Genomic DNA, 24708 nt, shown 5'->3' with positions numbered 1-24708 from the left:
CCTTACAACACAGTAACGTTATGTGGGTTACAGTACAGCCTACGCTAATGACAAGAATTAACTCATTCATTTATAATTAATTCAACTCCAACACTTTTAATCAGACTCTTATTCAAAAAGCTTTTGTTTTGCTGTGATTTTGACTTTCATAAACTTTGAAGAAATTAAATAGTTGACGTGAAACGTGGAAAAACTCTCTTTGACGTTACATTTTTACATTGTTGCATTTATGTGCAATTCTTTCATTCAAAACTTTGCCAGTGAAAAAAAAATAAAATTGTCAGCGACATCACAATGATATCAGTCTCTCTGTCTATTCCCCAGGCTTTCTTTCCTTTACTGGATCATGTTACCAAAACTTGTACGCAATTAATTTTCTGCCTTTCAAATAGTAATATTTCCTTTATGAAATGCAAAACTAAATTGCCAGCAGATGATAAGCAAGAAATACAAGTTGTGACTTATACCTCAAATAATGAGTTCACAAATACCCATTCCCATGAAAAATACAGAGCTGGCACCTCAATGTTTTTAATCAGCTTTAATATGCTCAGATACATTGTCAGTTTGCTTCAAATTGACAGATTTCCAGGTATTTTACACAAATAGTATAAAACAAAATCACAAAAGTGTGAATTACATCTCAAATGGTGGGCCATGAGTTTGTGTGTACAGTATCGGGGTATTTTATAAATGTCAAAAATAGATATTTGTTCTAAATACATTACATGCGGCATTTAACGTGTATTTCTTACAGTGTTTTCTTTTAAGTATCCTCAGCTATGACACTAGCTATGGTAGGCACATGCTCAATGTTTCTCTGAACATTCTCATTTAACAGTCATGTCATCAAGGCAATATCAACTAATTGTGCTATTAACAGTTTTGGGTGCCTGAAATCCTACAGTGCACTGGGTACGCCAAATTTCCATGTTTAGTTTCTAAAATAAAATTTCAATTTGGTTTGCAAACATTTAGTAGTGCTGTTACTTTTTATCTACATATACACAAACCCACCTCAAGAGAAATAAACAAGCCGTTTTTTGTAGATAACATAACTTCCCAAACTATTAGGGCTAATAACATCTCTCACAAGCTTAGAGCATTGCTTATGTGGGGGAAATGGCATTAATAGGATTATATTGTGTCCAGTGTATTAGGAGCACAAAGCCTGAGTGATTCAACACTGGAGATCAATCTTGTGTCCATTTCATCCCATTTCTACAGGAACACTTTTCTTATCTTATCAAAAATACTCTCTAACCCTAACATTTTGAGGCACAGATTTGGGACTGAGAAAAGACATATTTACTGATCTTCAAACTCTTAATATGAGTAATGAATGATGAATCAATCACAATGTGAAAAATGGAGCTGGTGCTCTAGCATAGTTACTATCACCGGATTTTCTTTCCATCAACATTAAGATTTCAGGAGCCTTTTCATACATAACACGCACCTTCAATGCACTTGGCATAAGGTCTTTAAAAGTTCGTTCTCATTTCTCTTGAACACATCAACTAATATTAATAACTTACTAGGCTTGTAAGCATAATTATGTCGCACATATAGAACAGGTTTATCCGTCCATATAAACATCTCCAAGTAATCATCTATATGCAAAAAGTAATTAATACCTTTCCTATGAACGTTTTAATTTAGTTACCAAGTAATTATAACTCGCATTACAATGACAGTAATTCACCGGAAGAAAAAGTGTACTGGGTCCGAGTAAGTTTGGATTGCAGGATCCATGGAAAAGCAATCACGGGTGAACATAAATAGAACCGAAGCGAATAACTAAAAATTATGAACCCTGATTTTCCTCGGTAACATAGCTGAGGTCACCTTCTCTAACAAATCAATCAACATTCCCCAAAAAAGCTAGATAAAGACAGAGTGCAGGAAAAATGCACATATATATATATATATTGTTATTTCTTGGCTTTGACGTATAAAATCATAATATTCATATAACAGTATTAAACCCCAGAACATAAATAAGTCGCTAGATTTTCACAACTGAAAGCAGAGGCCTTTGGTGCAGCTGGCTGGCGTCTCGTTGGCAGAGATAAGCTCCGCCTGTAGTCATGTGATTGATGAGCTAATAAGCATATCTGGAAGATCATGTGAGAACGCAGGAAGTGCTTGGTCATGACTCGTCCATCATCTTGAGTTGAGGCGAGGGGCAATCTGAGAAATAAAAACACACCTGTTCATTTTTTCTGTTTTCTAATTGAAATAATTTGGATACATTTCAATTCATTTCGTCAGCAATGCTCACCACAGAAAGGTGTCCATCCTTAGCCTTGGCTATCAGCAACTCTGAGCCAGATGTGAAATCTATGATCCCTTCTTTTCCTTGAGCCACATTGAACTTTATACTGTCCATGAGAGGGAAAAGCAAAAGCTTTTATTCATAAAAGTATCATCATAAGATTTGTGTAAATCTCAGAATTCAAAGTATTTTACAAAATGATCATTTTGCGCCTGCAACTCACCTTCCCTGGTTAATGTTAATGCTGTTGATCTTGTCAGCACAGATAGCCACTTTGGTTAACGTCTCGATCACATGCTCATTCTGAAGCACCACGTCACCCTGTGACACCAATACAGTTCATATATTCACTCTTATAGCACTTAAGGTAAATAAAAAGCAAATAATCGATCTTTAGACTTACTTTCTGCTTATTGTCTTCACAAGCAACATGGAGAACGAACATGCCGTCACTTAGAGAGCTGACAGAAATCCCTACAGATAAAACAGAAGAGGTCAGTGTGTCACTTTTTTGATTTGTTTTTGATTCTTCTTTTTTATTTGTCTCAAATTTTTTCTCTTTTATTTCTGCTTGAAAACGCATTACAATTCATATGACTGCAATCTGTTCTAACTGGCAAAAGTGAGCCGTTAGCGATAGCAAATAAAGTGCATCTTTGCAACTAAACAGGTAAAGCTAGTACTCATGGTGGTACACACATTGATAACGTAATGTGAAAATTGGAAGTAACGGACTCTGTTTCCAACCAAGCAGTCAAACAAAGTGTAAACAGTTTAAGACTTATTTTCTATCTCTCTTCCTTTTCACCTTTCAGTGAGCTGTAGTCGATCCGCTGTTTCAGTTTGGCCTCCTCCACAATAACGGCGCTGTTCGCCGTGAGCAGGAGCTGTCGGTTGCGAGCTTTGTATCCTTTTCTATCATATTTAGTCACTGGAACAGCGTACTGTGGGGAAGGACCAATGACGTTTAGATTACATTAGGAGAAGACACAATTGTTACATTCCATCTATTATCACAGATGCTTCACAAATTGTTTGGTATGTTGCCTGAGAAAACACCTCCAAACACAGTTTATCACATATTCAGTCATGAAAAATGACAGACTTTTGGCTTCTTTGGAGAGACTGATGAATGGATTTATACAAAAAGAGTAGCGAATCATAGTCTGAACCACATTAAAGAGAGATTTTGCAAAAAACAAGACAAAAAAACACTAGCCTAGAATTCAACCCACCTTCATCTTGTCATTTCCCAGAGCCTGTAGCACTTTAGGATTGATGTCCTCCCCATCTTTTGAACACACACACAGAAAACAATTAGAATACACAGCATAGGAAATGAGTCTCCAGACTGAGGCTGGAAAAAGAGGACGAAAACTCACTGAGCCTTGTGCCCACAAAAAGTTTTGGGACACTTTGTGGGTAGTTGTCCTTCTTGTCCTTGAAGATTTCACTTGCTACCATCTTTTGCTCCAACTGCAATAACAGATAATAAAGCTTCATTTCCAGTGACCCAAAAATCAAGTGTATTAATAAATAATTTATATAACATAAAAATTGAGCTAATGACAAATAACATTTATCTGTGTAATACAAGATTCTACTATTTCAAATTTAATCGTAATTTCCAGGAGCCCATCAAGTGAATTAATAAATATTATAATGTAAAATAAAGAATAAAAAATGGACTAATAATAAAATATAATTAAACTTAACCAAACTAAAATAAAATAAAATAAAACTCTGTAAAACGTGAGAGAGTGGTTCTGGGGTGAAGCTTAATTTCCAGTAGCCCAACAATCAAGTGAATGAATAAATATTATAATATAAAATAAATAATACAAATGGACTAATAATACATTTGAATTAATAATAAATAATAATAAAAAAAAGAATTAACTATGTAAAATGTCACACCTGGTGCTTCCATTCGGTGTTGATATTCTTGCAGTACTTCCACACCATGTTCTGCATGCAGAGTTTGCGGAGGTTCTCTGAAGCCTGTGAACAAAAGGAAGGCATAATCCCTCAGTTTATAGCCCTCAGGTCTAGAGGAGTTCATGACTGTACTGAATGACTGATATCTCACCTCGATGAGGGCGGGAGGTGGCTTTGGCCAACTCTTATCCAAAACCGTTTTGGGCAGGCTCCTGTGCAACTTCATTAGGAACGAGTAGCGAACGTAGTCCAGGAAGTACTCGTTCTCTGGGCAACGTGGCTGGTGGCGGTAGATGAAGCCTTTTATGAACCTGTAACAGTGACCACAGGCAAAAAAAACAAAACAAAAGTGAGCATAGCCTCTCTCACTGGGCAGAATCAGATCGCATGTGATGCCGTATTAACTATTGTACAAGTCAAGTCATGCACACAGACCTGCGGATGGTGTTGGCAGCCTCTCTTCTACGCTTTGCCTTCCTGCGGGCCAGAATACCTCTCCACCATGCTTGGATCCGGATTGCTGATTGTTTCATTTTACGATATTTGGTTTTTTGACTGTAGCCTTTCCAGGATGACTGCAGTTTGGTAGCTGTGCATAAAGAACAGATTGTGGAAGTTGAGGAGCACAGCAGACAATCCAGTTACTCAAGATATGCATTTGAATATGGCTCATACCAAGGCTGTGTTTTCTGACTTCTAGTGCATCTTCGGTTGCAAACAAGGTTTTGGGGAAGCGGATGAAGATTTTGGTCCTGTAAAAAAAAGGAAAGGTGCCTTCATCTTTTCTGGTACCACAGAAATAATACTGATTTATTAATACTGATAAAATAAGAGTTGGCATTTTAGAACATTTGTGTAACCAACCTGCCGAGTTTGTACTCCTCGGGTTTGTAGCCAATGTGCTTGACGAGCGTGGACACTCCATCGACCAGGCGGCCATTCCAGGTGGGCCATGTGTCTGGACACAGGGATTTATACCTGAAACAGGAAACGTCAAGCAAGTAAGTTAAGTACAAACAGGAATCCTCGTTCCTTTTGACCTTCATTATCACTGAAGTCCACAGGAAGTGCTGAGCTTTTAAAAGAGGATCTGAAAGTATGAATTTTTTTTTTAGAGAGCCTTGCTGAAAAAAGCCTAAATCAGCTAAATTGGTTCAGTTGGTTAAGGCTAGTATAAACGACAAGTTCAAGCGTATTGCGGGTTACCACTATGAGGTATGTTCGGTCACCCAGCAAGGCTACACTTGAAACAATGTCCATGTTGTGCCAATATAAGACCAGCATGAAAAAAATGGTTCAAATAGGTCTAAACTGTGTGTATTTTTTCAGTCATGTAGATGCCAACCTCTGTAGGAAGGTCTCGTAGCGACGGCGATATGCAAACCCAGCTCTCCTCACCCGAAGGTTTTCCATCAGACCAAGATATTTTACTTGGTGCCTGATGAGGACTTCATCAAAGCGCCCTATAGAGAGAGATTTCAGTTTAATAAATTGTAAAATCATGCATGTACTGTGTGTATAAAACCAAAGATTTGCCCATATTTTTGAGTATAAGAGCTTATTAACGAACAAAAGATGCTAACAAATGACAAGAGCAAAACAAAAGAGCTGATGAAGTAAGAGAGAATCAGATTGAGGGAATGAATGACTGCAGTTTGAACAATGAATCCATTAAAAACAGTTGGAGAAGAAAAAAAATGCACAAACTCAAGATTTGAAATAAACAACCCTAAGACATCTTGTTTTAAAAAACAGTTTTTTTTATTTATTTGAAGTAATAAAAAAAGAAGTACAATTTCACTTGTTTTTATATTTTAAATTTGAATTCTAGAAAATAAATTTTTTAGCTTATTATTCATTTTAATTTAGCCAATTTAGCTTCATTTTTCCTAGACTTGTATAGCACTTTGGGTCATGTTCTGTTGTTTTTAAATGTTTAATAATGACTAAATGTTTGATGGCTTGACAAGAAAAAATATAAAAATACAAAGGTATTACCATATTCCGTTCAAAAAACTATATTACTACATACCTTGGAGTACCATACAAATACCATGGTTTGTAAATATGGCAATAATCCAGAACAATGGAATACATACAAATGCCATACAATATCATACTAATACTGTCCCACAGAAAGGGTACAGTTAAAAGGAATGAGCACAAGTATGAAGTATAACGATTTCTAAGAGATAAACAGCACTAAAACTCAAAAGTATAGAACATTTCTCACAAACCTGCTTGCTTGGCATCATTAGGCTTTATGCAGCGCACGTAAGACGGTTCCTTAGACATCAGTATTTCCATCAACTTCGCCAGGCTGGTCTTGAACTGGGTTGCTGCCTGGTTGCAGCGAGCCAACGGAGCGAGGCAACAAGAAAAAGAGATGGAATAAGCAAGAACACAAGCAACAGTGTGCAAGTCCAGCCAGGCAGTGACAATGTGGGAGAAGCCAGTGGTCAACAATGAAAGCAAACAACTAAACAGCAGCCCACCCACACTCAGCCAATGGAGCTCTGTGGAGTGGGTACTGGGATCGGGGTGGGGGGTGGGGGGTGATGCACACAGTCACAGAGTGTAGGGGGTTCAACAGTGTCAGGGAATTCCTCACAGTGTAGGTGGCAAGCAGAGATTCGCAATCTCATGGACTGAGGCCAAGCTACTGAGGTTTATGTATAAATGCTACTATGAATGTGGAACTGATTCACAAACAAATTTTTGTTTTTTACAGTTCTGTGTAAGCATAAACAAGCAAAAAACTGACACAAAATATGTAACCTACTAACAAAAAGAGCAATAAATGGCAGGATGGATGGATGGATGGATGGAACAGACAGACAAACAAACAGATAGATGATAGATAGACAGATAGATGGATATATAGATAAACAGAGAGACAGATATACAGATAGATAGATAGTAAGACAGAGAGATAGATAGATAGAGAGATAGATAGTAAGTAAGACAGATAGATAGATAGATAGATAGATAGATAGATAGATAGATAGATAGATAGATAGATAGATAGATAGAGGTAGATAGATAGATAGATATACAGATAGATAGATAGATAGATAGATAAAGAAAGACAGAGAAATAGATAGATAGATAGTAAGACAGATAGATAGATAGATAGATAGATATACAGATAGATAGATAGAAAGAAAGACAGAAATAGATAGATAGATAGATAGATATACAGATAGATAGATAGAAAGAAATACAGAAATAGATAGATAGATAGATAGATAGATAGATATACAGATAGATAGATAGATAGATAGATAGATAGAGATAGATAGATAGATATACAGATAGATAGATATACAGATAGATAGATAGAAAGAAAGACAGAAATAGATAGATAGATAAGATAGATATACAGATAGATAGATAGATAGATAGATAGATAGATAGATAGATAGAAAGAAAGACAGAAATAGATAGATAGATAAATAGATAGATAGAGATAGATAGATATACAGATAGATAGATAGATAGATAGATAGATAGATAGATAGAAAGAAAGACAGAGAAATAGATAGATAGATAAATAGATAGATAGATAGATCGATAGATAGATAGATCGATAGATCGATAGATCGATAGAGATAGGTAGATAGATAGATAGATAGATAGATAGATATACAGATAGATAGATAGATAGATATACAGATAGATAGATAGATAGATAGAAAGAAAGAAAGACAGAGAAATAGATAGATAGATAGATAGATAGATAGATAGATAGATAGATAGATAGATAGATAGATAGATAGATATACAGATAGATAGATAGATAGATAGAAAGAAAGAAAGACAGAGAAATAGATAGATAGATAGATAGATAGATAGATAGATAGATAGATAGATAGATAGATAGATAGATAGATAGATAGATACCGTCTCTGGACGTTTCTTGTCTGTGAGCTCCTCTCGGTCAAAGCAGTGAGTGAGGATTTTATTTTCGGACATACACATGACCTGAACATACAGACACATTAACATGTTTAATCACTGGAAACAGATAAAGTGTGTTTTTCTTATAATATTTTTTTTTCTGGGCCTGCTCCCTCACCTCCTTCAGGTTTCTGAAAAGGAGATCATTGTTCTTGTCCAGGAAGCCTAGAAGATGGAAAATACACAATGACGTCAGTCAGCGCTCAGCCTGGGAAAGATCTGTGGGCATAAGAGCCTGCTCTTGTTCAGTGACACGCTCTCTTTTTGTTTCTTAATTTTTTCTCTGCCCTCTGTTCAATAACTGACCATTGACATTATAGTTGACTTCTCCTGCATAGTGGCTCAGTCTGAACTCCTCACGACCCATCACTTTACGGGTTTTTCCATCAGCCAGCTTGTGACTGTAATATAGTAATATTGTATATATTGGTCTTTAAATGCTCAGGATATGATTTTAAGCATGATATTAGATAGAATGACATAAGGAAGGTGGCGCGACTGACGTTACGAAGTGGGCATGGCCACCGACAGTGTCCTCAAGCTTCTCCAGGAAGGTGATGTCACTGGCATCTCCAGGACGGAGACACTCTTCATCCTATAGAAAAGAGAGGCGAATAATAGGTTGGAGCAGCTTAATACAATATTTAATACATTGTTAATGAAAGTAAACAGAGAGCATTCTCACCAGGATGGAAATGATTCCTTTAAACTTCTCCTCCACAAGATCACAAATGATCTTGTTGTTAAAATATTGCACAGGCTCCCACTAGAGAACAAAAAACATGAGCATTACTGCATTTGAAACAAGTGGAAAACATTCAAGATTTGTGATGTTGTTTTTGCAATAAAATTCAAAGAACGCAAAATCAAGAGCATTCCCAGCCCACCCGCGAATCATGGCCACAAACGGGCTTTCTTTAACAGTGTATGCGTCAAAATGTTTTATCGGCAGTGTGAGAGGTCAGCATTACCATAATAACAGCATGAAATAAAGCCCACTACACATGTTTGCCCATAATGTGCCCATTGAACTGTGATTAAGACCCCGTTCCACCACCCCGCACAAGAGTCACACATGCTGAGCTGTGTATGTGTATAGGGGATTCTCACCGTGATTCCCTCAGCTTCATATTCCTCCTGCTCCGACTTCAGAGTCAGTTCAATGAAGAGCTGCTGCAGCTTCTCATTACAATAGTTGATACAAAACTGCTCAAAACTAGACAGACAAAGAGAGGCAGATTGAGATATCTTTGAAAATCAAAGTCTTGCCATATACTTGTGGAAAAAAAAACAACGTTAACCATAATAATAACCAAAATATTAAAGATAGATTTAAAAAATAAATTATATATGTTATAATGTATGAAATATTATAAAAAATACTAAATATGAATCTATATAAAAAATTTAATTAAAACCAATTACAATATTTACATTTTTAATTACTATATTTGATTAAATATTATTAAATATAACAATATTAATGGCATTTAATGATTTATTTTAAATATTTAAATAATATTCAATTATTCACAGTAATATAAAATAAATAGTGCATGCATTATTATAATATTAAACATAATATAAATTGTTAAATTGTATAACATAAATATCACATTTGATATAATTACTTTACCTGTTGATCTGAAAGACTTCAAAACCATAGATGTCAAGCAGACCAATGACAGAAGCGTTCTTACAGTTAAATGAATCATCCTGTGAAATATTAAGAGCACAGAAATATTCAGCAACAGCTGTGGGACACCATTCAGACTAAACATCCACAGACTGTAACATCATATGGTGAGCATGTGTTCCAATAACTCCCATCGGAAAACTGGAGTAGTTATATTGTGTCATTTCATAGCTTTCTCCACGTGGTGGCGCTAAATATTCACATTAGGTAAAGGACTCATCAGAGAAAGCCATATGGAGCTGATAGAGTATTTATTAGCAGAGTAAGTCCATACCTTGAAGGCCAGAGAGTCATTAATTTTGTTGACCAGCCAAGTAAAAGTACGACCGTATATGGCTTTAGATAAGGCATCCCGTGCTGAAGAGGCCTGCTCTTGATTTAAAGGACTCATCAGCTACAACCCAAACACAGACAGTGGAATTATGGGAAACATTCATAAACAATTATTACATATTGTACACATACAACTGTGAAATGGGAAAAAAATTAAGCAACACTACTATTTTATTAAAGATGGCTTGAATACAAGCTTTGAATGGAATGTGATTTGACATTCTCGATCACGTTTCAAGATTTTCACATATTATTAAGAAAATGTTAGTGGTGCTTTCGTATGTAATACCTGCCGGCCACCTGAAAGTCTCTATGATATTTTGTTCCTTAGACATGACTGAGATCCCTCATATAATGTAAATCTATGGGATTTTTTTCACCCTTTTTATCATCTGCCAGTCAAAAATCATTAGTATGATTAATGATTCAAGAGTAATATCACACCTCTCCTTTAACAAACAAGTTCTGAAAAATCCCATGTCCAAGTATAAGCAATAGAAATAGTGATGTTTGTCTTAACAAAAGGACAAATCAATATTTTCCACTCTAAATGAATGGGAACATACCTCTTCTCCTTTGGCAATGATCTTTTTATGCGTAAGAGCCTCTTTAAGAACAGTGCCATCCACACCTAACAACTGCAATATCACAAATACACACACAAGCACAGTCAAAAAAAAACCCTGACATGAAAAATATTGCTAGAGGTTTTGACATAAACAAGTGGTCATGCACATGTGGTCATAGCCCAGTGATATAAATAAACTGTCCTATTACCCTGGCTAAGTATTTAATCTGTGTTTCTGTAGTGATATAGGCACTACCACTGTCCTCTCCTCCGTACTGGACATTCCCCAAGTGTAGTACACTGGCAATAATGTTCAGAAGCTCCTGTGGGGAAAGAGACGGGTGTGAATGAGACGAAAGATTAAGATAAAGAGGAAGAACTTTCTGTTTCTAAGAGAAGAACATTGACTTATAGTTCATAGTGTCTGTGTATTGTGATTGGTCGGTCATACCTCCACTTCATCATCAGTGAAGCCAATGACGCTGAGGGCTTTCCTCACCATCTTCCAGTCATTGCGGTCATTTATAGAGCTCACTTTGGGACAGTTGCCCTGAAAAACACACACTCACTCAGCACAACAGAGGAAACCAAGGGAGGAGGGGCTCCTCTTGACTTCCTCTATTAAACACCAAGGGAGCGAGAGGAAGGGACATTCCTGCATACTTGTGGGAAAATTTATGATGCAATTTATGATGAATACTCATACACAGGTCCAACATAAATGTATGTGGTACACTGAGCTGGACATTTTCTGGGGGTTTTATTGACATTTTTATTGATAATGAAAGCCTGTTTCCACCTAAGAGCAAAAAAAAAAAAAAAGAAGGTAATTCTGAGATAAGGTTTGAAATAAGACAAAGTCGCAATGTGAAATATGAATCACATTTTTTGAAATACATTGTTTGCAATTGTGGAAAATAACGTAGCAAAAGCAAGAAATACTTGCAAATGAGATCAAATCAATAATGAGAAACAAATGTGACATTACCAAAGTCGCAATAACAAGAAATATAAAAATATTTACATATTAAAAGTCACAACTGTTAGATATAAAGTCGCAGTAATAAGAAATAAAGAGTCCCATTGCAAGAAGTAGTCACAATGTGAAATATATAAGCACTGGTATAGCATTGGTTCTGGAAGTATTTTTTTCTATTAATTTCTCCCATTGAGATTTCAAAAAAGCGTGCCGAGTCCAGATGGAAAGGGACGCAACGGAGGCCACATTCTGCATACATATGGACTGACCATTAGAGCAGTCCTACATATGAAAGAAAGTAGGTCCTACCTGGAAAGGGATGGAACTACTACATTCCTTGTAGAGTGAGCTCTAGCTCCAAAGGGGCACGGCATGTCTTGAGTTTGGTATGCCAAGGCAATGGCATCCACTATTCAGTGGGCCAACCTCTGTTTGGAAACAGCCTTTCCCTTCTGCTGATCTCCAAAGCAGACTAAGTGCTGCTCAGAGCTCCTAAAACTCCATGTGGTCCACGTACTTGCGCAGGGCACAAACGGGGCACAGCAACGCGAGGGTTGGGTCTGCCTCCTCCAGGGGCATCACTTTCAAGTTCACCACCTTGTCCCAAAAAGGAGTATTGAGAACTTTGGGCACATATCCAGGGCGGGGTCTCTGGATTACATGAGAGTCAACCAGCCCAAATACCTGGCACATTTGGCTGACCGAAAATGCCTACAGGTCTCCCAACCTCTTGATGGAGGTGAGCGCGGTCAGAAGCACTGTCTTAAGGGACAGGATCTTAAGCTCCTCTGACTCTAGCGGCTCAAAGGGCACTCTCCGTAGGGCTGTAAGTACTACCGAGAGGTCCCAAGAGGGGATGAGCGCCTCATGGCGCCTCTCAGGAACCTGATGATCAGGTCGTGCTTTCCCAAAGACCTACCATCCACTGAATAGTGATGTGCAGTAACATACACTTTCAAGGTGGAGGGAGACAGCCATCGCTCCAACCTCTCCTGCAGGAAGGAAAGCACAGAGCTAATCAGGCATTTACAGGGGTCCAGGTGGGCCAGTAAGGCGCAACCATTCAGGTCTGCTTCTCATCCTCCCTGACCTTGCACAGTGTTTGTGCAAGCAGGCTCACTGGGGGTAATGCATATTTGCGTAGACCACAGGGCCAGCTGTGTGCCAGCACGTTCGTGCCAAGGGGTGCCTCTGTCAGGGAGTAAAAGAGCGGGAAGTGGGAGGATTTCTGGGAGGCAAACAGGTCTACCTGTATGTGCCCAAATCGACTCCAGATCAGCTGGACCACCAGTGGATGCACGATTGAGCTCACCCAGAATATAAATGAGCCGCCGTGCTCGCACAACAGATCTCAAAGTGTGCCAGAACGAGCCAGTCGTCGAGATAGTTGAGAATACGGATGCCCACTTCCCTTAACGGGGCAAGGGCACCCTCCGCAACCTTCGTAAAGGAGGACCTTGTATTGGTATGCTCGACCCTCGAAAGGAAAAATGTAAATATGGTCTGTCAAGGCAAAATTAAAACATGGAAGTATGCGTCCTTCAGGTCGATCTCTGCAAACCAGTCTTTGGGGCGAATGCACTTGAGGATGCATTTCTGCGTTAGCATCTTGAACGGGAGCTTGTGAAGGGCCCGGTTCAAGACTCGCAGTTCCAAGACCGTCCATAACCCACTGCCTTTCTTGGCTACGATGAAGTACAGGCTGTAAAACCCTGACTTCGTCTTGGCTGGAGGGTTCTCTATTAGTGCTTTGGGCTGATGGACTTGCAAGAGGGCCATAGCATGTAAGGCGGAGGCAGCCTGTCCAGCGGCACTGTAAGCCTTGGCTGCATGCAGGCCTTGAATGGGAAACGTGGGCGATTCTGCCAGGTGGCAGCACTTCACAGGCAAAAATGCACCGCAATTGCATGATCCACCTGTGCAATCTCCACGTATCCTTTGGCTACCCCAACATCGAGGGTTGTGAGTAGCAGCGAAGCGGCTTCAAGCAGTAAAACTTCCACAACCCTCCTCCTCATGCACCTCCGGGAAGAGAGGTACCGGGTAGGACGATGCTGTGAAGCATGCCCCGCGCCGAGAAATCGATCGGCATCTGAGACGCTGGGTGCAGAGAAACCAGAACGGGAAATGATGGAGGGGACTTTTTGAAGATACTCGAGTCTCAACTGTCATGTTCCCACAGTGAGAACACTGCCTCAGCGTGTTGACGGCCCAGACATAAGAGGCAGTAATCGCGGCTGTCAGATGGGGCCAGGAAGCAACCGCATCCAAAAAACACACGCGTGGAAAGCGAAAAGGATGCAACATTTTGCACTTTTAGGGAAACTGCTTTTGTATTGAAGCGTCCAGGGGTGAAATTGCTGCACTTATCTGTGCACTCATGGGGCGAAACACCGCTGAATGCGCATTTTCTCCAACGGAAGAGCGTCTCCGCTCTAGTGAAGGTGAATGGCAGAACGAGTAAAGACAACCGCTCGGCTCCGAAGCAAAAAGCTGAATGAGTGACTTGCCGGCCTTACAGTATATACCCGTATGTCCAGGGGGATGGTTTGGCATGAAAATCTTCAATCTTCAAAACATCAATCTTCATTGGCCCATTTTCTTACTACCCGGAGGTGATTGGGCACCCAAGTGAGACCCTATACGTCAGTATCAACTAGGCTTGCTACGATAGTCGGTGTTGACAGTGTTACCAGTGTTCAGAAGCAACACTGGTTACATCACTTGCCCACCACGGCACCACTGTCGTTTTGATTTTTTTTGTAATAAAATAATTTAGTTCAGTTAGAGAACAGACACTACAATTAAAAAACTGAACGTTTCTGCTTAATAAATCTTGAGCTGAACGAGAGTCGCAGCACAGATCAGCAGCAGGAGTCAGATCTCATTTATCACGAGAGTGAGGTGCTGACTGACAAGATGATGGAGAAATATTTGGTGTCAAATCGAAATGTAAAAGTGCCTATTTAAGCGAATTTGTCATTGTACTGTTTTGTTGTTTTTCATTAAGAATAATAGGCTAATGAACTCACCATTCAGGCAATCCGCCCCAGAATTGACTCTAATTTGAAAGCGAAACTAAAATGCACCTTTTACTTTAGCCTTCAAATTAGCGATTTTCAAGCCCCCGCCGGTGATACCGGTATTACCGGTGGTGTCACACTTCGATTAACCGGTAGGAAAATATCCTCACCGTCACAACCCTAGTATCAACGTAACATCGAATGTGACTGACTGAAGGGGAACGACAATCTCATGAAGCATTAACGTTATTTCTTAGAATAATGCAGGGTAACAGCTTCAACAGAAGCAAATACTATCAGTTAAAAACCTCGTAGCTCACAGTAAGGCTCTCTTTATGTTGTCTTTAAGTTATTGTTAAAAATCCATTTTTTTTTTTTTTTTTAACTCTGAGGTGGAAACACGGTTTCATAATTAATGGAGGGACGACAGACAGAGACATAGACATGGGAGCAAGACACAACATCAGATTTTAACCAGCATCTTTACTTGACCAGCATGACCCAATGTGTCTAAAGCATGTGTGCTAACTACTAAGCCACAGCTTTTTCTTAAATGTACAGCTGTTTTTCCATCTCAGACTAGGTCATCTGCTGTAACCATAACAAGTGTGTGAGGTCTGTCTCTCACCTTCACCAGATACTGGTACTGTTGGGCATTCTTCTCCAGGCCCAGCCTCCTCAGGAGATCATCCTCTCCTCCTTCAATGAGCTGATAGAAGATGTGGAAGTTTCTCTCGCCATGGCTCTGGTGTACGACGCGTGATTTCTCCAGCAGGTAATTCAGGATGTGACCCCCTACTGGAGCACCCTGCCAACGGGGACACCCAAAGGGAGAAGCAGAGGGGATAATACCGGGTTTCTGACACGCATGCAAGCACGCATAATTTCACACAAACACAAGCACGTAAACACGCAGGTGGATGCAGCCAAATCCCAAACCCAAGAAGAGAATTGTAGGGGTAAAGGTGTATCGACAGAAGGTGGATCATAGCAATTGAGATGTGAGTTTTGCTTGATGATCATGTAACACCATTAATATTGTTTAACAAATGATCAAACTCACCTTGAAGTCAAACTGAATGTCCATGTATTTCCCAAAGCGACTGGAATTGTCATTTCGTAAAGTTTTTGCATTTCCAAAGGCCTGAGAGAAGAGTTATTCAAAGGAAAAGAAAGAATATGTGAAGGAAAAATGATGAATATAACAATTCACTACAGCATACAGAAAAACAATCTTTATAATTTACACAAATACGCTTATACACACACTACTAGATCCACACACACTGCTATTTTACAGGAAAGCACCACATCTGCGAAACATCTGGCAGAACGGCAGTCTGAGCTGCTTCCGTTGGCCTTTCCATTTTTAGATGTCCTTCATGTATGCCCCAGTCTTATCGCACAGATAATAACAGTGGCGTATAATTACTGGAGAGATTTATACTGAAACCAGGACAACAAACTGCTCAGAATAAACTCTGCTCTTTTCCTTGGCATCACTGAGAGTCATTCAGAGCATTTTCCGCTATGACAGCAGTCCAGGGCAACAATTACAGCACGTACTGATCTCACCACTATACACTGGCATTTGGAGATTAGTAAAATTGTATGTCATGATGAAACATGTTAGTTTAGATGTGCTGTGTACATGTTTACCTCCAGCACAGGGTTGGATTGTAGCAGGCGATCTTTGACGGTCTGCACATGCTCACTGGCAGGGCAGGTGAAGGCGTAGTACTGCAGAACCTTCTTGGAGGCTTCTGTCTTTCCAGCACCACTCTCACCTGAGATGAGGATGCACTGGTCCCGTCTCTCAGTCCGCATGGAGCGGTACGCATTATCACCCACGGCATAACTGTATAGGGAATATGTCAAGATCATAAATGCTTAGTTACAGTATGTAGATTTCATAAAGTATTTAAAAAATTTTTTTTAACAAAGTAAGATTACAATAATAATAATAATAATAATAATAAATAAAAATGATAATTAATAATCTAAACAAATTAAGTATTTCAGTTGCTGAAGTAGATAAATAAAAAAATTATATTTATATAGATTAAAATTTGCATATTTGGAATTAAGAAGAATTTATTTTACACATTTTTATTTTTAGTATTTTAATATCATTTTCTTGAATTCACATTTACTATAAGCAAAAATTAAAGTACAATAACTAAATAAGCAATAATGTAATATTATTGCTTTATTAATGTATTTTATATTTTATTCTGTTTTTGACAATTTAAATTTGTCACATAAATAGTAATACAACAACAACAATAAAATAATATTAATAAAAATAATACTAAACATTAAATTCATGTATTTTCACACTGCGCTTATCCCTGGGGTTATTCTCGTTCGAAACACCGCTTTTAAACATAGGTATAGGAACATTTCACACTTACAATTTGGAAGCAGGGTTATCACTGCTTTTGCGGTGCCAAACTTGTACAGTGTGAAATGATGCGGAGTTAGAATGTTACAGCTAGATGTTTTGCAATACTCATCGCGTACTCATATTTGCGTGCTTTAGACTCACGGAAACACTGCGCATTTGATAAACAATAAATTCAGCATTTGAGAAAAATGGAAAATGTCCAAAACATTGAGAAAACATTGGAAAAATGTCAAATGCTAATAAAAAACGCAACAATTTGAGTGAAGAAGAGACCATTTATTACTTACCTTTAAAGTCCGAAATGTCCATTCGGTATAAACTCGATAGAACAGTCGGCAATAAAAGGATGCGCAATGCTATGTAAACAGGTTGAGTGCTGCGTTCATCCAAACAAATGACACAGCAAATATTCAAATAAGAACATTAACCCAGGGTTAAGGAATGTACAGTGTGAAACATTACCTTATGAATACCCAGGATTAATTGTTAACCCCGGGTAACAATTATGAGCAGTGTGAAACGTGAAGCAAGATAACCCAGGATTCCGTTTACCCAGGGTTTAGAAAGACCCAGTGTTAACTATTTTAAGTGTGAAAAGCCCTTATGTTATGATTGTATGAGAACTTTAGTTTACAGTCCTCAATATTCCTTACAGATATTCCAAGGGAACTACTTCTTCACTAACAGAAGGCAACAAGAAAGATTAACAAGATCCACCAAGTCCATAAAAATGCAGATTAGGCATTTTACATATTTAATTAGCATTTTCAAGCTATTGGTTCCCTCTGGAATTTTTTCTTTGTTTTATTATTTAAATAACATTCATATTCATGTTTGGTTCTACAATATAAATTAAATACAGTCACACCTCAAATGTTACTTTGAAGCACAGGTTGCTAAATAAGAACAACTACCACAAGGATGTGAGTTTACATGGTTGACGAATCGGACAACTGTTGTAGTCCTTATTTAGCAAATAAAAACCATTAAAAACCATTAGCCTTCCCATTGGCGTACTCTACACAATAGAAGAGAGCAGAACAGTGGGTAATAATGACTTCTTGCTGATGCGTGATGCCTTACATGTGAGGTGAGACTTCATAGAAATTGACGCCCCTGTATCGTTCCATATGCTGTTTAGTGTAAATCTCCAGGTCTTTGTAGGGGTTCACTGACACCAGCACTGAGCCAATGTATGTCTGTGGGAGAAAGATAAACACAGAGGGGTCACATCAATACTCTGGGCTTTGAGCTTTAAGGGTGAATAAAACAGGAACAACAGCTCTTACATAAATAAGGTTCTCCTTGAAGCGCTTGCGGAGGTTCTCGATGAACGCCACCTCGCTGGTGTGGTTCTCCAGCAGGACAAAGTCCTGCACGCCCACCCGGTCCCTGGCTGTCAGGGCGCTCTCCATCATGACCCGGATTCCGTCACTGCCCACAGCCTGGCAGAGAAAGAGCAGATCTGAGAAACAGAATCACACTTGCAGCCTCTAGAGACAGAGCAGCTCGAAGTGATATATAAACACTGCAACACACACAGCATGCCAAGGCCCTCTGAGAGCCTGGACTCAACCACTCCATCATAACCCCTCCCATTTCATATCATACCCAGACTTCAGCTCATTTGAAACCCAGCTAAATAAAGCTTTTTATTTAAAGCATTTGTATGAGGTATTTCTCACTGAACCACACATGCCATTGTGAACAAGATGTCACCATCTGAACAATGGATTTGTGTCAAGCACAATATCAGGTTGAGGTTAATACTCTAAAACACTAAAAAGTAGCAGGAAGTACTACCATGACTTTTTTTTAATAAGGTACCACACTAATACCATGGTTTTTAGAGTTTAGAATTGCAATTCGGAATGCAAGAGACACTACTGTTCAAAAGTTTGGGGTTAGTGAGATTTTGTGAGAAAAATATTTAATCACAGTTTCCACAAAAATATTAGGCTAAGCTGCACAACTGTTTTCAGCATTGATAATAATATGGAATATTTCTTGAGCAGCAAATCAGCATATTAGAATGATTTCTGAAGGATCATGTGACACTGAAGACTGAAGTAATGATGCTGAAAATTCAGCTTTGCATTACAGGAATAAATTGCATTTTAAAATATATTCAAATAGAAAAGTTATTTTAAATTGCAATAATATTTCACAATATTACTGTTTTTACTATATTTTTTATTAAATATATGCAAAAACATAAAAAAAAATCTTACAGACTCCAATCTTTTGCAAACAATAGTGTATATTGGTGCCATATGTATTTACCGATATTTAACTCTAATAATTTAATAACACTGTTAAAAGTAATCTTTAGTAAATCTCAAAATGAATATCTGTTTTTCATGCATGCATTGGATTTTAAAATCAGCCATTCATTGTATTGGCCAAAAAGTTAAAATTGCACATCCCATTGTTTGAAATACCATATAAACACTGTTGTATAGCCTATTAATACAGTAATCATCATAAGTATCATGGTACACCTGTATTTAAATACCATAGTATTACTATCTGATCCCATCATCGCTCCATGGCACCACCACAGGACTATTTATAAGGGTACAAGGCTGTTTTCTCTATCATTAACTTGATTACAGTACCTTTACAAAGAAACAAGAAGCTCTAAACCATAAATTTTCACACTTAAACCACCACTGCAAACTCCACCCAAACTCAAGTGTGCTGTGAAAACAGAAACACAATCATACTCACATTTATTACCACATCTGTATCTTTAAAGTGAAAACCCTTGTCCACAATGGCGGCCTGGGTTTTCCGCATTAGATCACCAATATTTGAAAAATCCATGGTGTCAATAAAACCTAAGCTGTCGATCCTTGTCCAGAGATGCTCTTTAGCTCAGGCATAAATTAGTAGGACACAAAAATGTACTAATTTCTAGCAGGTCACTTGTCATCTGATCAAAGAGGACTATGGGTGACACTTCCCAGCTTGAAACAGAAAAGCGCACTTACACCCACTCACACACACACACAAACACCCTCAGATGAACAAATGCGTGATTATGCATTGAAATACACACAGTCACATTGTGTGAACGCACCAGCTGCCACGGCTGTTGTTTTGCTATTGACACAGCAGCGGCCGTCCCCTGGAGGGAGAGACAGAGAGAGACAGATACAGCACACCTGAGCAAGCACTTTAATTAAGGTGATGTTCAACAACTACAACGAGAGGGAGGCTAACGGTGGGAAAAAACAAGCAGTAAGAAAAACATAACAGCCGAGCAGTAACAGTCGACAAGTGTAGTGCCAGGAAGTGACTTCATTCCCAATCCGTCAGCCTGCTGAATGCCCCAACAGAGCTGCATCAACTCTGAAAGTCTGACACAGCTTCGCAAACTCTCGCTCTTGTTCCCCATTAGGCCAGTTTTGAATTTCCAGCTCAAATCTGGTTTCATGCAATCTGCATGAAACACCCACATGGAATCTAGTTTTCACAAATCAGAACAAGATCGAAATTCAAGTGTAATTCATCATTCAGGACAAAACCTGGACAAATGCAGAAAAAATAAGCAGTGATAAGGTGTTCAGAGAGAATAGTTCATAGCTATGCGGTTGCTAGGGTGATCTGGATGGTTGCTAGGTGGTTACTTACTGGCTCAAGTGTTGTAGTGTACACATTCGATTCAAATTAATAAGAGTGCAGACACTCATTCCCAACGATCATATTTGAAAAACAAATTAGAGCAGTGTGCAGTGAACATACGACACACTTAATCTTGGCTTAATCGCATCTACTTGTTATTTGTTTGTATATTCTACTGCAGTGACACAGGACTGACAGATAATAATTGGTGGTTGAGTCATAATCAAAACTAAACATGCTGGTTAGACAGACCATGACATCATCAGCTGGTCAACTCAAGAATAATACGTCCAGCCCAAAGCTTTGTTTACAAAAGAAATAACAGGTTAGCTATTAAAATGTTACATCACAACCATGGAAACATTTAGAAACGTGCCGAATGAGAGAGGTACATGAGCCCATAAATTTAAGCCTATAAAGTTAAACACAGAAATATGACAAAATGCCCAGCTTGGTGAGTATTTGCTTAAACACCGTCGGTTTAGTGAACATAAACAGTTGAGAAAAAAAAGTCACATGTGTATCAGTATATTGGATCCATGCAATCGTTCTTAAAGTGACAGCAGCCTAATATTCCTGCTGCCGTCTGTGTCATTAATGTTAATCAAACAAGAAAACACTCATTGCTCTTTAGTAGATTTAGTATGATTCATCTATATTTAATTTATACAGTGAAGACTATGCAGTTTTACATTTGATTACTTTCTGTTGATAAAGACTGTTCTGTTTTTTATTTTTATTGTTTATTTCACTGCTATATTTGTTAAGCTCTAAGCTGTTCCTAATCACATCAGGGAATGGAATGTATTACGCATGTTTCTTGCCAATAAATAAAAAATTGTCAATTCATGAAACTTTCTCATCTCTTCATTTTTTTATACTTAAAATATACTGTTGTTAATAATAGATAACCGGTGATCGGTATCAGCCAATATTGTTTCCACTGATATCGGCCCCAAAAATCCTGATGGGAGCACCCTTAGTTATCTGGGCATCAGACGTAAAATCCCTTTGAGCTGCCAAAAGCCAACATAACTGAATCCAACCATTCATTTACACCAATAAATATGCTATAACCAGAAGGCAGACCCTTGTCTCACCAAGTCTCCTTCCTATGCTACTTTCTCAAGAAACAGGCGTCATTACACCATTGTTCTTCTTTATGGATTTGTTTTCCTGCTCCCACCCCTGGTCCCCTTCCCCAAGCTTGCTGGTCTTTAAGCCAAGCTAAGACCCTTTGCCATGTGCTCATTTTTTCCAAATGCTGATCTTAAAACAAAACGACTGAGGGCAAATTATTCATTATCCATTTCACTCTAACCTTCTTTAAAAAAAAAAATAAGAAGGGAGAGATTTGTGCTTACAAAGGCACTGGGAAGAATTGAACAATAATTGCCTTTTGCTCAACCTTCCAAAATCCAAGCGATTTGCTCGGTTCTTGTGAGCAGAGCTGAGTCAGGGAGATCTGCCGAGTCAAGCTGCCTTCGTCAGCACTTCTCACATTGCAAGAAGACATTAGCAGTCTTCGGAAACAGACTGATAGGGACCAGAGCTATGATTACAAAGATTGATTTTTTGAAAGAGTGAACGAGCAAGTCAAACACTCCAATATTTAATTTCTCTAAGGGCAAGTCAGTGATTCTGTACAGTTAACAACTCCTGGTCGATGAACAAGAAGGGAATGTGCTGTGCCTTTTTTTCATAGTTAATGAAGGCAGTGGATAAAGGGCACATTCCTAGATATCCAGAACAAAGTCATGTGCTCCTCCCATTTTCACTGGGAATGGTGAAGAATGGCAAAAAGTAAATCTTGTCTGCTTGCTTATGATTTCAAGCTTTTGAGGTTACCAACTGTTTCCATCCTGATTGAGTCATCTGGCTCACTTGTTACCTCGCTCTTCTTTCCTCTCCTGCTTGGCAGCAGGAAAGAACAAGGGGTGGAGACACAGAATTTTGTGGAGAGGCACAGCTACATTAAAAAACGATGATAGATTCATAAAGGTGTTTTTCCAAGTATGGCCATATTATTGTCCCAGCAGAATATTAAAACTACAAAAAAGTCAACTTTTTGTGTTTATTATATTATTAATAATTATTTAATTCAATATATATTGTGTAAAAATGATTTCTTGTGTGAAAACAATTTTATAACAATTTTATTTTATAATAATAGTATAACTGCCAAGTTAGTAGTTGAAGTTAAAATGCCATTTCCACTCCTAAAGCTGTCAAATACGAGGAAATGACACTGTAGTGGAAATTTGTATGATACTTCAGAAAAAATTGACAGATGCAAATTAAATAAACTGGTCAGAGTATGAAATGTTTAAGAAAAGTTAATTTACTAAAATGTGCACAGGGGCCAAAGGTGCCCATATTTAAAGAAACACTCAAAGAGGCTTCCCACAATATTAAAACCAATGATGATACATGCGAGGAGGAGTGTGGGGTTTCTTGTTTGTGTATTTTCCTTTTTTGTTTTTTTGGAAAGTGCAAAAAGATCAGACTCCTGCGACGTAGATTCATGCAGCTGGTCAGAGGGGGGAAAACATATTTACCACTTCTCCAAATGTAATGCAACTTTTTTGCCCCTGTTTTGCATGTCAACAATAAAGAGCTTGTTCATAGGCATGAAACTGATATGAAACACTTCTAAGTGCTTAAAACAAACAAAATCTGCACACAGAGACCCCAACTTTCTGCGCATCATAATATATCATCCTTTAATCAAGCCATATTCATCAACAAATCTTCACAGAAGATGTCTTACAATGCTCATTTAATTACCACCACCCAGATGGTGAGAAATTCCATGGGTGGCATTGTAATTCACGCCAGTCTGCTGAGTCGATGGCTGTCCTTGTGTTGAGGGGTTGGTTTGGAAAGTCAGCTGGTGGCTGTCAAACTCCAGGGGGAAAGTTGACAGACAGGTGTGACTGGCTCTGTCCAAACAGGTGAAGAGTCTTACATCACATGCACCCCCACCCCCAAACGCACTAACATAGTTTTTGACTTAGAAAAGATAAAGTGACCGGTTATCCTTCATTTCAGCCTGCCGGACAATGCAAGGCATTCATGTCCAGAGGGCATTTGAAGAGCATGAGTCGGGAGAACTGTAAACTGCTTAAGGGACCGTCACAGTGTTTCCGGCTAGTTTCATTCTTACAGCATTTCCTGCACAATCATATTTAGATGTATAGCTATGGCCTTCCTAAATATCTCAAGACTAACCATTTCAAATCTCCAAGGTCACTCAGTGCAGCATGTCAATATGTAAACTTAATTTCCTCTTCCTGAGATTTGGATCTTCCTGTGAGCAGTGCAGCTGTTTAGCAATTCAATGGAATCTCATGTGAAACTGCAGAAGATACCATAAATCTAATGTCAGATATTCATCAACCCTCTGCACTTATTTGCCTACGACAAAATGTGCACATCTAAAGTACTGCCGACCGCAAGGTGTGTTTATTTGAATATGAAATGATGCTCTGCAAATGACACTCGTAGCGTTTCATGACATTGAATGAGTGAAAGGCCTCAGAAACACAAAGCTCAAACAATGACGGTCTCAATCTCGAGTGCTTGTTCTTGAAGTTTCTGTTGGCTTTCAGGGGAAGGTCGTGGATGACACAGACAGGAAGAAATGTAGTAGGGAGAAATGGCTCGATGACAGACGCCAGTTTCAATATCTCTCTCACTCTCACTCAGAAAGATAGCCTGGAATTTAACAGTGACTGCTGCTGGTTCAAAGCCAGAGATTGCTTCACTGTGAGACGACACTCTGGCATGAACATAGATACTGATTGTCAGAATGTTCAGCATGAAAGAAGGTCCCAAGATATAGGATAAGCACAAGTTAAGATAAGCATAAGTTGGTTGTTTGGACCAACAAAACTCAA

At 38.6% G+C, this 24708-nt stretch overlaps 2 protein-coding genes across 7 annotated transcripts in view; both read right to left on the bottom strand.

Moving 5' to 3' along the window:
- clip3 (CAP-GLY domain containing linker protein 3) overlaps nucleotides 1-24708 on the bottom strand; it is a 769717-nt gene that overhangs the window by 453974 nt on the left and 291035 nt on the right. The window lies entirely within an intron of this gene.
- myo1cb (myosin Ic, paralog b) overlaps nucleotides 844-24708 on the bottom strand; it is a 46461-nt gene continuing 22596 nt past the window's right edge. For 5 of the 6 annotated variants that reach the window (XM_079885998.1, XM_079886001.1, XM_079886000.1 and 2 more), the window contains 30 exons: nucleotides 18472-18627; nucleotides 18266-18381; nucleotides 16435-16633; nucleotides 15839-15919; nucleotides 15404-15583; nucleotides 11225-11323; nucleotides 10983-11096; nucleotides 10772-10843; nucleotides 10147-10266; nucleotides 9813-9892; nucleotides 9287-9392; nucleotides 8862-8942; nucleotides 8680-8771; nucleotides 8483-8577; nucleotides 8295-8341; nucleotides 8120-8200; nucleotides 6454-6559; nucleotides 5562-5679; nucleotides 5081-5194; nucleotides 4892-4968; nucleotides 4652-4805; nucleotides 4368-4527; nucleotides 4196-4279; nucleotides 3661-3754; nucleotides 3514-3569; nucleotides 3087-3222; nucleotides 2682-2752; nucleotides 2502-2599; nucleotides 2285-2384; nucleotides 844-2193 (listed from right to left, as the gene is read on the bottom strand). In XM_079885998.1, the coding sequence (XP_079742124.1) occupies nucleotides 2167-2193; nucleotides 2285-2384; nucleotides 2502-2599; nucleotides 2682-2752; nucleotides 3087-3222; nucleotides 3514-3569; nucleotides 3661-3754; nucleotides 4196-4279; nucleotides 4368-4527; nucleotides 4652-4805; nucleotides 4892-4968; nucleotides 5081-5194; nucleotides 5562-5679; nucleotides 6454-6559; nucleotides 8120-8200; nucleotides 8295-8341; nucleotides 8483-8577; nucleotides 8680-8771; nucleotides 8862-8942; nucleotides 9287-9392; nucleotides 9813-9892; nucleotides 10147-10266; nucleotides 10772-10843; nucleotides 10983-11096; nucleotides 11225-11323; nucleotides 15404-15583; nucleotides 15839-15919; nucleotides 16435-16633; nucleotides 18266-18381; nucleotides 18472-18627 (3114 nt within the window). In that variant the 3' untranslated portion in view covers nucleotides 844-2166. Of the gene's footprint in view, nucleotides 2194-2284; nucleotides 2385-2501; nucleotides 2600-2681; nucleotides 2753-3086; nucleotides 3223-3513; nucleotides 3570-3660; nucleotides 3755-4195; nucleotides 4280-4367; nucleotides 4528-4651; nucleotides 4806-4891; nucleotides 4969-5080; nucleotides 5195-5561; nucleotides 5680-6453; nucleotides 6560-8119; nucleotides 8201-8294; nucleotides 8342-8482; nucleotides 8578-8679; nucleotides 8772-8861; nucleotides 8943-9286; nucleotides 9393-9812; nucleotides 9893-10146; nucleotides 10267-10771; nucleotides 10844-10982; nucleotides 11097-11224; nucleotides 11324-15403; nucleotides 15584-15838; nucleotides 15920-16434; nucleotides 16634-18265; nucleotides 18382-18471; nucleotides 18628-19912; nucleotides 20206-24708 lie in introns of those variants that run through there. The other variant, XM_079885997.1, reaches the window with a different exon arrangement.

This window comes from Squalius cephalus (genome assembly GCF_949319135.1).
Source record: "Squalius cephalus genome assembly, chromosome: 11".
NCBI lineage: Eukaryota > Metazoa > Chordata > Actinopteri > Cypriniformes > Leuciscidae > Squalius > Squalius cephalus.
Note: the sequence above shows the minus strand (reverse complement) of the source record. Positions and strands in the feature narration are given on the sequence as shown.